This window comes from Stomoxys calcitrans, chromosome 5, assembly GCF_963082655.1.
Source record: "Stomoxys calcitrans chromosome 5, idStoCalc2.1, whole genome shotgun sequence".
Classification (NCBI taxonomy): domain Eukaryota; kingdom Metazoa; phylum Arthropoda; class Insecta; order Diptera; family Muscidae; genus Stomoxys; species Stomoxys calcitrans.
Genome location: NC_081556.1, coordinates 71,102,067 through 71,115,528, shown reverse-complemented (window position 1 = coordinate 71,115,528; position 13,462 = coordinate 71,102,067). Strand labels below are relative to the sequence as shown.

At 37.0% G+C, this 13,462-nt stretch overlaps 1 protein-coding gene across 8 annotated transcripts in view; it reads right to left on the bottom strand.

Annotated features, from left to right (window-relative positions):
* Positions 1-12,765: 12,765 nt before the first annotated feature.
* LOC106092420 (angiogenic factor with G patch and FHA domains 1) overlaps positions 12,766-13,462 on the bottom strand; it is a 61,506-nt gene continuing 60,809 nt past the window's right edge. For 6 of the 8 annotated variants that reach the window (XM_059368958.1, XM_059368953.1, XM_059368954.1 and 3 more), the window contains 2 exons: positions 13,126-13,421; positions 12,766-13,060 (listed from right to left, as the gene is read on the bottom strand). In XM_059368958.1, the coding sequence (XP_059224941.1) occupies positions 12,896-13,060; positions 13,126-13,421 (461 nt within the window). In that variant the 3' untranslated portion in view covers positions 12,766-12,895. The remainder of the gene's footprint in view (positions 13,061-13,125; positions 13,422-13,462) is intronic. The other 2 variants (XM_059368956.1, XM_059368957.1) reach the window with 1 other exon arrangement.

Genomic DNA, 13,462 nt, shown 5'->3' with positions numbered 1-13,462 from the left:
TATAGTCAAAATCCAGTGAAAAATACATACCTTATACCCCATAGCAGCTATATCGAAATATGTTCCGATTTGGACAAAATACTAATAAGTACAAATCATTCTTCAATCATGTATAACAAAATATTGATCTTTTTAATAGCTATATGTATATATATATATATATATATATATATATATATATCTGTACCATATACGATCTGATCTGTACCATATACGACACGGATGTCGAAAACCATAGCATAAGTCTCTGTGTCAAATTTCAGTGAAATCGGATTATAAATGCGCCTCTTTTGGGGCCATGACTTTAAATCAAGATATCGGTCTATATGGCAGCTATATCCAAATCTGGACCGATTTGGACCAAGTTCCAAAGAAATTTCGAAGGGCCTAACAAAACTCACTTTCCCAAATTTTGGCAAAATCGGACAATAAATGAGCCTTTTATGGGACTTCAAATCGAGAGATTGGTCTACATGGCAGTTATATCGAAATCTGGACCGATCTGAGCCAAATTAAACAAGGATGTCAAGTGGCCTAACGCAACTCACTCTCCCAAAGTTCAGCAAAATCCGATAATAAATGTGGTTTAACCTAAACCTAAAACCCTAAATCGGCGGATCGGTCTATATGGGGGCTATATCCAAATCAGGACCGATCTGGCCCAAATTGAAAACGGATATCGAAGCTATATCGAAATATGTTCCGATTTGGACAAAATACTAATAAGTACAAATCATTCTTCAATCATGTATAACAAAATATTGATCTTTTTAATAGCTATATATATGTTAACATCAAAGATGTTTGCTGGGATGTCAGCCAAACAAAAAATTCTTTATATTGGATTTCGATACCAAAAAATTGCTGATTCTATTGATTAATTCATTGACCGCTGTCAGTCAACATTGTCCGCCTGCAACAACAAACAGTGAACCATCATGATTTGTAAGCAACAATATGAAATGGTAATGGTAATGAAATGTAAGCATTTCTACAGCTAACGCAAGGGTCAACAATCCGTATCCACCAGTACCGCAGATCAACAGCAAACACAGCAAAGCGGGTAACCTGACACCTCATGACGACAACAATAACAAAATCGTCAATCAGCAAAAAACCAATAGCAGCACCAGCAACAGCACCAACCAACAGCAGCAGCGCCAACAGCAGCACCAACCAACTTCAACCTAAGTTTAAGATTTTTGATTTAGTTCTGTAAAAGCACTCAAATTAATAAAAACAGAAATGTAGTAATTGTTAACTGGCGCCCAACAATCCATCAACGCACCCGGAGGCTGTGACCAAGGACCAAAAAAACACCCTAGAAGACCACAGAGGCTGTAGCTACAACTACCGGCTCAACACACGTCAACAAGTAAGCGGACGATTCTCCAAGTAGATTTAACGAAAGGACAACGAAATCGCCTCCATGGACGTATGGAAAATCTTTATAGGGATACATTTGTAAGTAGGCAGTGAACACAAAAAAAAAATTTGTGAATCGTAGATTTAATAATTAAGAAGAATTTAAGTACAAAAGTGAAAAAAATGTGAAAACTCTGGTAGAGAAAAAAATTTTGGTGAATAATTAAAGAATTTAAAAATTGTAACTTCAGGAAATAGAAAAATCAATAGAATTAAGAAAAGTTGGAAAAAGTTAGATTTAATAATTAAGAAGAATTTAAGTACGAAAGTGAAAAAAATGTGAAAACTCTGGTAGAGAAAAAAATTTTGGTGAATAATTAAAGAATTTAAAAATTGTAACTTCAGGAAATAGAAAAATCAATAGAATTAAGAAAAGTTGGAAAAAGTTAGATTTAATAATTAAGAAGAATTTAAGTACGAAAGTGAAAAAAATGTGAAAACTCTGGTAGAGAAAAAAATTTTGGTGAATAATTAAAGAATTTAAAAATTGTAACTTCAGGAAATAGAAAAATCAATAGAATTAAGAAAAGTTGGAAATGGATCGCCGGAAATCCAGATCACGACGATTTCGAGATAATAGAGCAAAAAATTAACAATGTTTTGTCAAGCAATAATAGGCAGGTTGTAATAAATAATCTGTCTCTAAAAAAAATAGATGAACTCACAGAAAATACCAACAAAATTATAAAAATTGTAAAAACCAATGAAAATTTTATAACCATGCTCAAAATGAAAATTGACCTTTTAAAGGAAGAAATTGTTAATGTAAATTATGCCATTCACTGGGCAAAGTCCGGCATAATAAATTCATTTGTATTGTCGAACACTGAAGTGAATATTGCAAAAGAGCTTTTCGAGAAAGATTCAATTCCCTTTGTAAACATAGAAGAAATATTCGAATTCTCTGAAGTAAAAATTGCATCAAATGAAAAATCACTTATTTATATCGTCAATGTACCGACTACGAATTTAGATTCCTGCAGTAAACTCTTGATTAAACCCACTAAGAGTGGGGATCTTATTAATAAAATTGATTATAATGAAATACTAGTTTGTAAAAATGAATCCTATGGGATCCTTAAACCATGTAAATCTTTCAATAATCTGACTGTTTGTAATTTAAATAATGTCAAAAGAATAGAAAAAGAAAATTGTTTGTTAAATCTTTTAAAAAGCGTAGAAGCAAACTGTACTTTATTGAGACATAGCACCACCCCTACAGTAGAGGAAGTCTTGCCTGGGATGATTCTACTAAATCAATTCGATGGTACCATTCTCATCAACGACGAGCAGTACAATCTTACGGGAACCTTCATAATCAAGTTTCAAAACGCTTCCATAACAATTGACAACGAGACATACAACTATTTCCAAACAACGTATGCCGAACCATTACCTGCAATCCTACAACCTAGATCTCCTGGATCAAAAATAGAAGAAGTAACCACTTTGGAATTTGTAAAAAGGATCCATCTAAACAATACAAAAGCGATAGAACTGTTGAACATTAAAAACAAATGGAGTGCGGCCGTGCATTTACTCACAATAGCTGCAGCTCTCATTCTGGTATTGTTCTTGATAAGAAGAAAGCAGCGCCCATTGATTGAAACCGTTAATCTAGCACCTCCCAATCAACTATCAGTTCCGACATCGAATTCAACAAACTTTCCAAGAGACGTACCAAGATTATCTCAGATACCTTACTTCTAACGGTATTACGATCGAGGACGCTCGTAACTAAGAGGGGAGGTGTTAACATCAAAGATGTTTGCTGGGATGTCAGCCAAACAAAAAATTCTTTATATTGGATTTCGATACCAAAAAATTGCTGATTCTATTGATTAATTCATTGACCGCTGTCAGTCAACATTGTCCGCCTGCAACAACAAACAGTGAACCATCATGATTTGTAAGCAACAATATGAAATGGTAATGGTAATGAAATGTAAGCATTTCTACAGCTAACGCAAGGGTCAACAATCCGTATCCACCAGTACCGCAGATCAACAGCAAACACAGCAAAGCGGGTAACCTGACACCTCATGACGACAACAATAACAAAATCGTCAATCAGCAAAAAACCAATAGCAGCACCAGCAACAGCACCAACCAACAGCAGCAGCGCCAACAGCAGCACCAACCAACTTCAACCTAAGTTTAAGATTTTTGATTTAGTTCTGTAAAAGCACTCAAATTAATAAAAACAGAAATTTAGTAACTGTTAACTTATATATATATATATATATATATATATATATATAAATAAACCGATCTGTACCATATACGACACGGATGTCGAAAACCATAGCATAAGTCTCTGTGTCAAATTTCAGTGAAATCGGATTATAAATGCGCCTCTTTTGGGCCCATGACTTTAAATCAAGATATCGGTCTATATGGCAGCTATATCCAAATCTGGACCGATCTAACATAACTAACTGTCCGAAATTACGGCAAAATCGGATAATAAATGTGGTTTTCATGGGCCTAAGACCATAATTCGGCGGATCGGTCTATATGGAGGCTATATCAAGAGTCCGATATAGCCCATCTTCGAACTTAACCTGCTTATGGACCAAAAAAAGAATCTGTGCAAAGTTTCAGCTCAATATCTCTATTTTTATAGACTGTAGCGTGATTTCAACAGACACACGGACAGACGGAGGACATGGCTAGATCGTCTTAGATTTTTACGCTGATCAAGAATATATATACTTTATAGGATCGGAAATGGATATTTCGATGTGTTGCAAACGGAATGACAAAATGAATATACCCCCATCCGTCGGTGGTGGGTATAATAAATAAGAACACTGGAAACCTAATTATTTTGTTTTTGTTGTAGCAGTTTGTTGTGTTCTTTCTTCTGCTTGTTTCTGTTGAGTGTCAAGACCCAGGAACTCTGCGATTACGATGGGGTGCGTCCACAGGGATCTGGGTCTGTGTCGAGTGGGTCTGGCTGCGCAGTTAAACAGGTGACGTATAATGTGTGGTCTCTGGTTACAATCGGGACATACATCTTGCATGTCGGCATCAATCCTTGCTCTGTAGGAGTTGAGGTGGCTGCATCTGCCGGAACGTAATTGAGCCAGAACTACTCTGGTTTGCAGGGGGGGTGAATTTCTTCAGGTGCAATGGGAGCCGGTCGCCCTCTAAGGACTACATTCACCCGGTAGCCATTTACCGCTATGGTCTGCTACCGTGGCTGCATTAATATTGTCTAGACCTCCGTGATCTAGAGGGTCAAGATCATGTAGATCTACCTTTAGGCTTCTGGGTGGTGGATATCTATCCACAAGATGATGATTTGGATGGTCTCTGCGATAACAGCCCAAAAGGTATTGCTTAGAGAACATGTAGTTATGTCTTCGCACTGGATCTTTGTCTCCTGATGGAGGTGGTCTACATGAGCACTGAGGAGACAGCCCGTCGCAGTTCGGAGGGTGGCATTCTGACAGATCTGAATATTATGCAGATATTTTCAGATTTCTTGCAGCGAAATATAAGGCAAGTTCATGGGTGGGGGCCTGATGCCATGATCTCTATGTCGTCTGGAGGGGGTGGATGGAGGATAGATAGGTAGAGGTTAAACAGTGCCGGAGATATCAACCCGCCTGTTTCACTCTACGGTGCCTCGACTTCTTTTCCCTAAATTCCACAAATTACTGGCGACCACACAGATAATTCGCGACCCATCGTTTCAGGCCTGGCTGGAAAGACGTGTTGGCGATGTCCTCAAGTAGTTTGCCATGACTGACCGTGTCAAATGCCTTTGATAGGTCCAGTGCCACAAGGACCGTCCAATCACATGGTCTGGGCTGATTGAAGCCACGTCAAATGTGTGCGGTGATGGCATGCAAAGCAGTTGTTGTAATATGCAGTCTTTGAAATCCATGTTGATGCTCGGCGAATGGAAATTCTCCTACTATGCTCGGGAGGAGTAATGCCTCATGCGTGTTTGATACTGGTGAGAGAAGGGAGATCGGTCTGCACGACTCCCCCAAACTCGGGTCCTTTCCAGGCATCAGTAGCGAGATCACTCTGTCCATTTTCCAGACATCGGTAACTATAAGAGTGTTCAAAGACAGTTTGAGGACAGTAGTAAGGTACTCAACTCCAGGTAAATCCAGATTCTTCAATATCAATGTAGAGATTCCGCCGCGGCCCAACGCTTTGGATGATTCGCTCCACGGATCGATCGTACATCTAACATGCTGAATGAATGCCTTCCATCTATCACAACGTGACCAATTTGGTTCTTCGTGTTTTGATCGGGTGACAGCCATGTGGCTTTGTGAATATTTTTATGTTGAAATCTGGTGCTTTTAACTACCATGTTTTTTGCCGCGGCGAAATCTATCAGCCTCAACCTGTTGGACAAAAATGTCTTCCTTCCCTTTCTACGCATTAAAATCTCCCAGAACGATTTTAATATCACAACACAATGGGCACAAATATGGTTGATGTTGAAGAATTTGGCTTTTATGCGGGTTGTGACTAGCCTCTCATCCGACTAACCACAAATCCACAGCCAAATTCATGCCTCATGTTATGGCAGCTATAGTATAGCTCGTTACCGTTTGGTGTTGTTGTGACGCCATTCCTGGTTCTTCGCCCTTCCTGTAAGGCGGTTTTATCAGCCTTGTACTTCTCCAAAACATCCGCCTTCTCTATAGAGAGAGACCGTCTGAGACCCCATAAAGTATAGTCATGACATTTTAAGTCGATCTAAACATGTGCTTTCGAAGGAGTAAATATAGCCGCTTGAAATCTTGCACAAATACTTCTTATTAGTGTAGATCGGTTGGGATTGTAAATGGGCCATATCGGCCCAAAACCTAATATAGCTGCCATATAAACCGATCTTGAATCTTGACTTCTTGAGCCAACAAGCGCGCCGATTTGGCTGCATGACGTAGTTTGTTATGATTTCCAACAGCTGTGCCAAATATGGCTCAAATTAGTCTATAACCTAATATAGCTGTCATTTAAACCGATCTGGGATGTTGACTTCTTGAGCCTCTAGATGTCGCAATTATTATCCGATTTGTCTGAAATTTTGTACAACGGATCCTTTAATGGCCATCAAAATACTTGTTAATTATGGTCTGAATCTATATATATATATATATATGTATATAAGATTCGGCCCTGTCGAACTTAGTACGTTTTCACTTGTTACTATTCCTTTGTTTCTAATAGTTTTCCGGGGGCGGGTTATTGGCCCAGCGCCCCAACCGCATGGGTTTTGTGGGAACGCATAAAACCCATGCGCAGCTCATAGTTATCCCGTGTCAAAATCGGACCATATTTAGATATAGCTGCCATTTAGAGCCATACGGGCGCGATTTTATCCGATTGCTGAAATTTGGAACTGTGAGTTGTGTTGACCCCCTGAACATTCTTGCCAAATATGGCCCCGATCGGATTATATATAAAGGTATTGCTACCAAACAGACCGTTCTGCCGGCATTTATTGTCAGAATTCGCTAAAATTTTAATCATTGAGCTATTTTATTCTTACCTATTGTACATAACACAATGGGATGGGATGGATCGGCTATATAGCAGTGGGATAGGTCTATATGACAGCTATATCTAAATATGGTCCGATTTTGCCCGGTTAAGAACATAATTTGTGTATGCAAGAAATAATTTAAGGCTGTAGCGTGATTAAAACGGACGACCACACAGGGCCAATATTAGGTGGGCCCTAAAAAACAGTTTGGCCTGGGAACTCAAACCCCTTTTAGGGTTTAACTCTACAGACTTAGTAATTTCATACCCATTTGGTATTTTCCAACCCCAAGATTTCTTGTTGTAGCAGTATGTCGAACACTGAGGCGGCAGCCCTTGTCGATGAAGGACTCCATCAATCAATCCGGTACGTACAACAGGCTCTAAATATTAAAAAGAAATCCCGAAAAAGAAAATCTATGTCAGGAATTCCGTGCCACTTAATTATTTTCCATACCACACCCCGACGTTGGTTTATGTCTGATATTGTGTGTGTAAGCCGCGAAAGGCGGGCAATGACATTGGAAATGCTCCAACATTTCATCATCTTTCCCATATGACCTACATATGCTATCACTTGCCGCATTTGGTTAGGTAAGACGGAAAAGACGGTGCAGATGCAACTACAAACATACACCTAAGCCAGTAATCGGCTTGTTGTGCGCTCTAAATACTAAAAAGTAATCTCGAAAAAGAGTTTTAAATAAGGAATTCCTTGCTACTAACATAATCTTTAGGAAATCTTCCAACGTCTCATCATCTTCCCCACATGCCCTACACATGCCACCACTTGCAGCACCGATGCATAATGCATATTGTTTAAATAGGCTCCCAGTCCCATGAGTCCCGTTATGACGCCAAAAGCTATACTGACCTCCTTCTTATTTCCTTTCAGTAATAGCCTCGCCTCTCAATATCCAATATCGTTTGGGAGGATGTATTAAAATCTAATAATTTTACTGTTTTTCTAGTTCTATTCCCAAAATCTCAGAACGGACATTGACTGGACCTCTTTGGAATACTCCTAAACATACCAAACTTAAGAATAGAAAAAATAAGTTTTTTAAAAATATAAAATGTCCGGTTTTTCTACGGATTTTTCCATGTATTTAATTTCTAGGTCGGAATATAATACCGAAAATAATAATATTTATGCTCCATGAAGCAACGGGTAAAATAAGATTCGAAAAAATTTTATAAATTGGTTAATTCAAAGCGAAGATGTTGCACTTTTCCTAACACCCTTAAACAAGGTTCACTAATCGCCGAAGGAAATAAAGGAATATATAACATGTTTGCAAACTTTTTTGCCTTGACATATTCTGATAAAATGTATGATATCATTCTGAATATCCTTACGAAATTCTTCAATCCTCTTTAATAAGTATGCCTCGAATAACTATTGATAGAACTTGAAATCTCTAAAACGCTCATTTACCCGCTAGTGTACTTAAATTTTGCGATGATCACCTTAAATTTCCTTTAACCGTGATTTTCAATAGATCTATAAAGTTAGACCTTGTACCTGAACTATGGAAGAAATCCTATATTATTCCCCTATTTAAATCTAAAAGTGGGTTCGATGTATCAAATTACAGAGGCATTACAAAGTTTAGTACTATACCAATACTTCTTGAAAAGATTATGACTGATACATCTGACATCTCCCATCAAGTTTCTTCAATTTATTCAGATGCGCAACAAGGGACTCGATCAACCGTTACAAATGTTTTACAGTTAGTAACTCTTGAAGCTTGGTCAATGATGGATATAGGCAGAGGAAACAGACTGATGCTTCATATACCGACTTTAGTAAGGCGTTCGATAAAGTCAAACATGCCCTTCTTTTGTTTAAGCTCGTTAAAATCGGGGTTTTTCCTGTATTATTAAATTGGGTAAGTTTTTACTAATCTGGGCGTGTTCAGAATGTACACTTTGACGATTCTTTTTCTAAGTCAATTATTGTGAAATCCAGTGTTCCACAGGGCAGTCCAATTCTGGGTCCAATTCTTTTTACTTACTTACTTTACTTACTTTAATTGGCTGACAGAATATTTGTTCCACTAGCCGAACGTAGAATAGCGTTCCAAGCGCCTCGATCTTCTGCGCTCATTCTAAAATCTCTGACACTAAGTTTCGAGGTGTCTCCCACAACTTGATCTTTCCATCGGGCTTTTGGTGTTCCCGGTTTGCGTGTACTACCAATTCTTTTTAATCTGTTTATAAATGATTTACCTTGTGTTATTAAAAATTCTTCAATCTTAATGTATGCTAATGACGTCAAAATTTTCCAATCGCTCTGTGTTCCTTCTGAGCAGGATTTGTTACAACACAATCTTAATAACTTTTGTTTGTGGTGTAATTTAAATTTAAAGGAACTAAATATCTCGAAATGTAAATTAATGTCTTTCTATAGAACGCAACACTTGTCAAAAAGTTATCATCTAAACGGTCGTAAAATTGACGTAGAAGAAACTTTTCTAGATCTTAGCATCCTCTTAGATCGTAAATTAAATTTTAGACAACATATTTCTATGATGGTGAATAAATCTTTTAGCTCTCTTGAATTTATGAAAAGATGGAGTAAAGAATTTGAAAATCCTTCAGTTACTAAGAACTTATGTATTTCTCTTGTCTGAAGTACACTAAAGTGAAGTACACTGTCTGAAGTACACTTGAATATGAATCCGTTATTTGGGATACGGTTTTCACTATTCACAGAAATAAAATTGAGTCAGTACAGAAACGATTTCTTCCATTTTACCTTCGTAATCGTGGTTGGAATTAACAAACACTTCCTTCCTATACGGTTAGATTAAATTTAATAAAGCTCTCTACTATCAATAGCCTCAGTAGGAAAATGTTGAACATCACTTTCATCTCAAATGTTTTACACGGGAATTTAAAGTCCGATTTTTTGTTGAGCCGGCTTAATATTATCAGTCCTTCAAGACCATCGAGAAATTTTCAACTGCTTAATATTCAATATCATCAAAGCGATTTTGGAAATAATGATCCTTTTCGTCGATTTGTTCAGATTTTAATAAATATTATCATCTTTTTGATATTACTGCGGATAGGTACTCATTAAAAAGAAAAATTATACTATTCTTAAATCCTAGTTAAATATCAATGTTGTTTGTATATACAGCGTTCAAAAAAAGTATTCATCATTAGCAAAATTGATAATAAATTCACTTATTTTGGGTAATTGAAGAAAATTTAAAGTAAACAAATAATGCAGTTTTATGCAATAGTTTATTTTTCGTAATATGTTTTAAAATAAATTCAAAAAATAAATTTAATTAGCGCAAAAAATGCAATTTTATATAATAACACCAAAAACAGAACAAAAAAAGTATTCATCATTGATGTGCTATCATCAAAGTCAAATTCAAATATTATTTGGGAATCCCCCTTTTCTGTTTTATTTAGTAAAGGAGGCTTTGCCCTTGACAGCAAATATTTAATTTCATTGAAAATATAGTTTTTGTCAAAATGGGTCGTAAGCAAAACGAGGTTTCTGATGAGGTAAAAGTTTTGATAATAAAACACCACAGGAATGGTTTAACTCAAAAAACTATCAGTGAAATATTAAATAGACCACGATCTACTATACAATCCATCATCAGAAAGTGGACAGAAACGAAAACTGTTGACAATAAACCAAGATCTGGTCGACCAAAAGCACTTTCAGTTGGAGATGTGCGTTGGCTAGTGCGGCAAGTTCAGAAAACTCCGAAGACAAATGCGACCATTCTTCGTAAAAACACTATGGAATATTTAGGGAAGGAAGTTACTACACAAACAATTCGAAATACACTCAAAAGGCATAGTTACAGAGGAAGAACTGCACGTAAGAAGCCCTTTATAAATAAAATAAACCGAGTGAAAAGGCTAAACTTCGCAAAAATGTATGTAAAACAGCCCGAATCATTTTGGAAAACAGTCATTTTTGCAGACGAGAGCAAGTTTAATCTTTTTGGGTGCGATGGAAAGGTCATAGTGTACAGAAAACCAAATACAGAGCTTGAAGAACGAAACACAGTTGCTACTGTAAAACATGGTGGAGGTGGTTTAATGGTTTGGGGGTGTATGGCGGCTTCAGGAGCGGGAAATCTTAAAATTATTAATGGAGTAATGGATCATAAGTATTACATTGACATTTTAAAGAGGAATTTAAAAGATAGTGCTGTAAAACTTGGGCTTGGTAATAACTTTCAATATTATCAAGATAATGACCCCAAACATTCTGCTTTAAATACCAAGATGTGGATGCTGTATAACTGCCCCAAAGTCATTAAAACTCCTCCTCAAAGTCCCGACTTGAACCCAATTGAACATCTTTGGGAACATCTCGAACGCAAATTGAGAACGCGCAATTTTTCGAGCAAGAGTCAAATGCAACAGGTGATAATGGAGGAATGGACTAATATAGACCAAAATATAACCGCTAAATTAGTCCAATCGATGTCAAACCGTTTAAAAGAAGTTATAAGACGCGGTGGTCGAATAACAAAGTATATTTTTTTAAATTATGTTATTTATTTTTTTGTTTTTTTGCAATGATGAATACTTTTTTTGTTTAATTTTTTGTGTTCAGCTGTAAAATGGCCCTTTTTGTTCCAATAAATACTATTTTTTTCTTTAAAAACAATGAAATTGTGTACATATATGTATATCACACAAGCACTACTGCATCATTAGTTTAATATGTTTTTATTCCAATTGTCTTTTGTAGACTGATTAAAAAAAAACATTGAATGATGAATACTTTTTTTGACCGCTGTACGTATATTTATAAAGGGTGATTTTTTTGAGGTTAGGATTTTCATGCATTAGTATTTGACAGATCACGTGGGATTTCAGACATGGTGTCAAAGAGAAAGATGCTCAGTATGCTTTGACATTTCATCATGAATAGACTTACTAACGAGCAACGCTTGCAAATCATTGAATTTTATTACCAAAATCAGTGTTCGGTTCGAAATGTGTTCATTCACCGTTCAGCGATGAGGCTCATTTCTGGTTGAATGGCTACGTAAATAACCAAAATTGCCGCATTTGGAGTGAAGAGCAACCAGAAGCCGTTCAAGAACTGCCCATGCATCCCGAAAAATGCACTGTTTGGTGTGGTTTGTACGCTGGTGGAATCATTGGACCGTATTTTTTCAAAGATGCTGTTGGACGCAACGTTACGGTGAATAAACACATTTCGAACCGAACACTGATTTTGGTAATAAAATTCAATGATTTGCAAGCGTTGCTCGTTAGTAAGTCTATTCATGATGAAATGTCATAGCATACTGAGCATCTTTCTCTTTGACACCATGTCTGAAATCCCACGTGATCTGTCAAATACTAATGCATGAAAATCCTAACCTCAAAAAAATCACCCTTTATTAGTCTGTAAAGATACATGTATCTATAGACTTAAGAAAAAAAAAAATCCGCATCACCCCATACGATTTTCGCCGTCCTACGGACTGTTTAGATGTTCCACGTTGGTTGCCCACTCCCTTAAATCTGACTGCGTCTGCCCGAAAGGCTTCGGGTTGACCAAGTTTATCGACGGTAGTTCCCTGGCCTTCGCTGCCAAATCGTCTGCCATTTCATTCCCCCTTATTCTGTTATAGCCCGGTACCCAAACGATGCGGATTGTGCCATCCTCAGAGAAGGCGTTAATCTCTGAGGATCGATTTTGCATAAGTGAGCTCGTAGCTCGCTGTACGGACCTCCTTACTATGCATATTTTTGTAAGTGTTTCCCAGATACAAACCATGATTTAAAAAATAATTGAATTCTTATATGCTTTCAGAAACATTTAATTAATGCTCGGTAATGAAAAAGTTTAATATAACCGTTGTTTATTGTGATTTCATTGTTCATTAGTTCAGGTGCAATCAGCTACATATTTATGTAAAAATGCCTATAATTTTATGAGTCAGTTTATCTAATTGCTATCATCACTAATGCTGAATATATCAGCTTTTTGATACCGTTCTTTAGTCTTTTGCATCAGTTCCATTTTCCTTTTTACGGATGGTGCTAATGTTATACTGGCGGATGGATCATCACAACCCAAGCCTTTGGTACCGATGTTTGATTCTACGTTGATCTATGCCCAAAAGAAATGCATTCAAATAAATATTTTATTATATATGTATAAATGTATAAGCGTACCGGTTCCAAGAGACCCCCTGCCTGCGTTTTGCCCAATGATTCGCCCTTACTCCATCCCAGTTTTGAGAGCATTTTGAAACCTTTGTTATCACTCGATATAGCCCTGCAATAAAAGTCATATGTGATCCAATAAAATATTAGGGTACAGACGTTCGTTTTATGGTAGTTATACGTGTCCACAGAAGCAAATTGAGTTTTCTCCTTGTCTGAACTGCTGCCAACTTCTAGACGTCTGGATGCTGCTCGGTCCTGATAACTACCTCCGCCCACTGTACTCTGTTGACCATCAATGAATTCTAAAAAGGTAAAGATTTATAACATCCATGCACATTGCCAC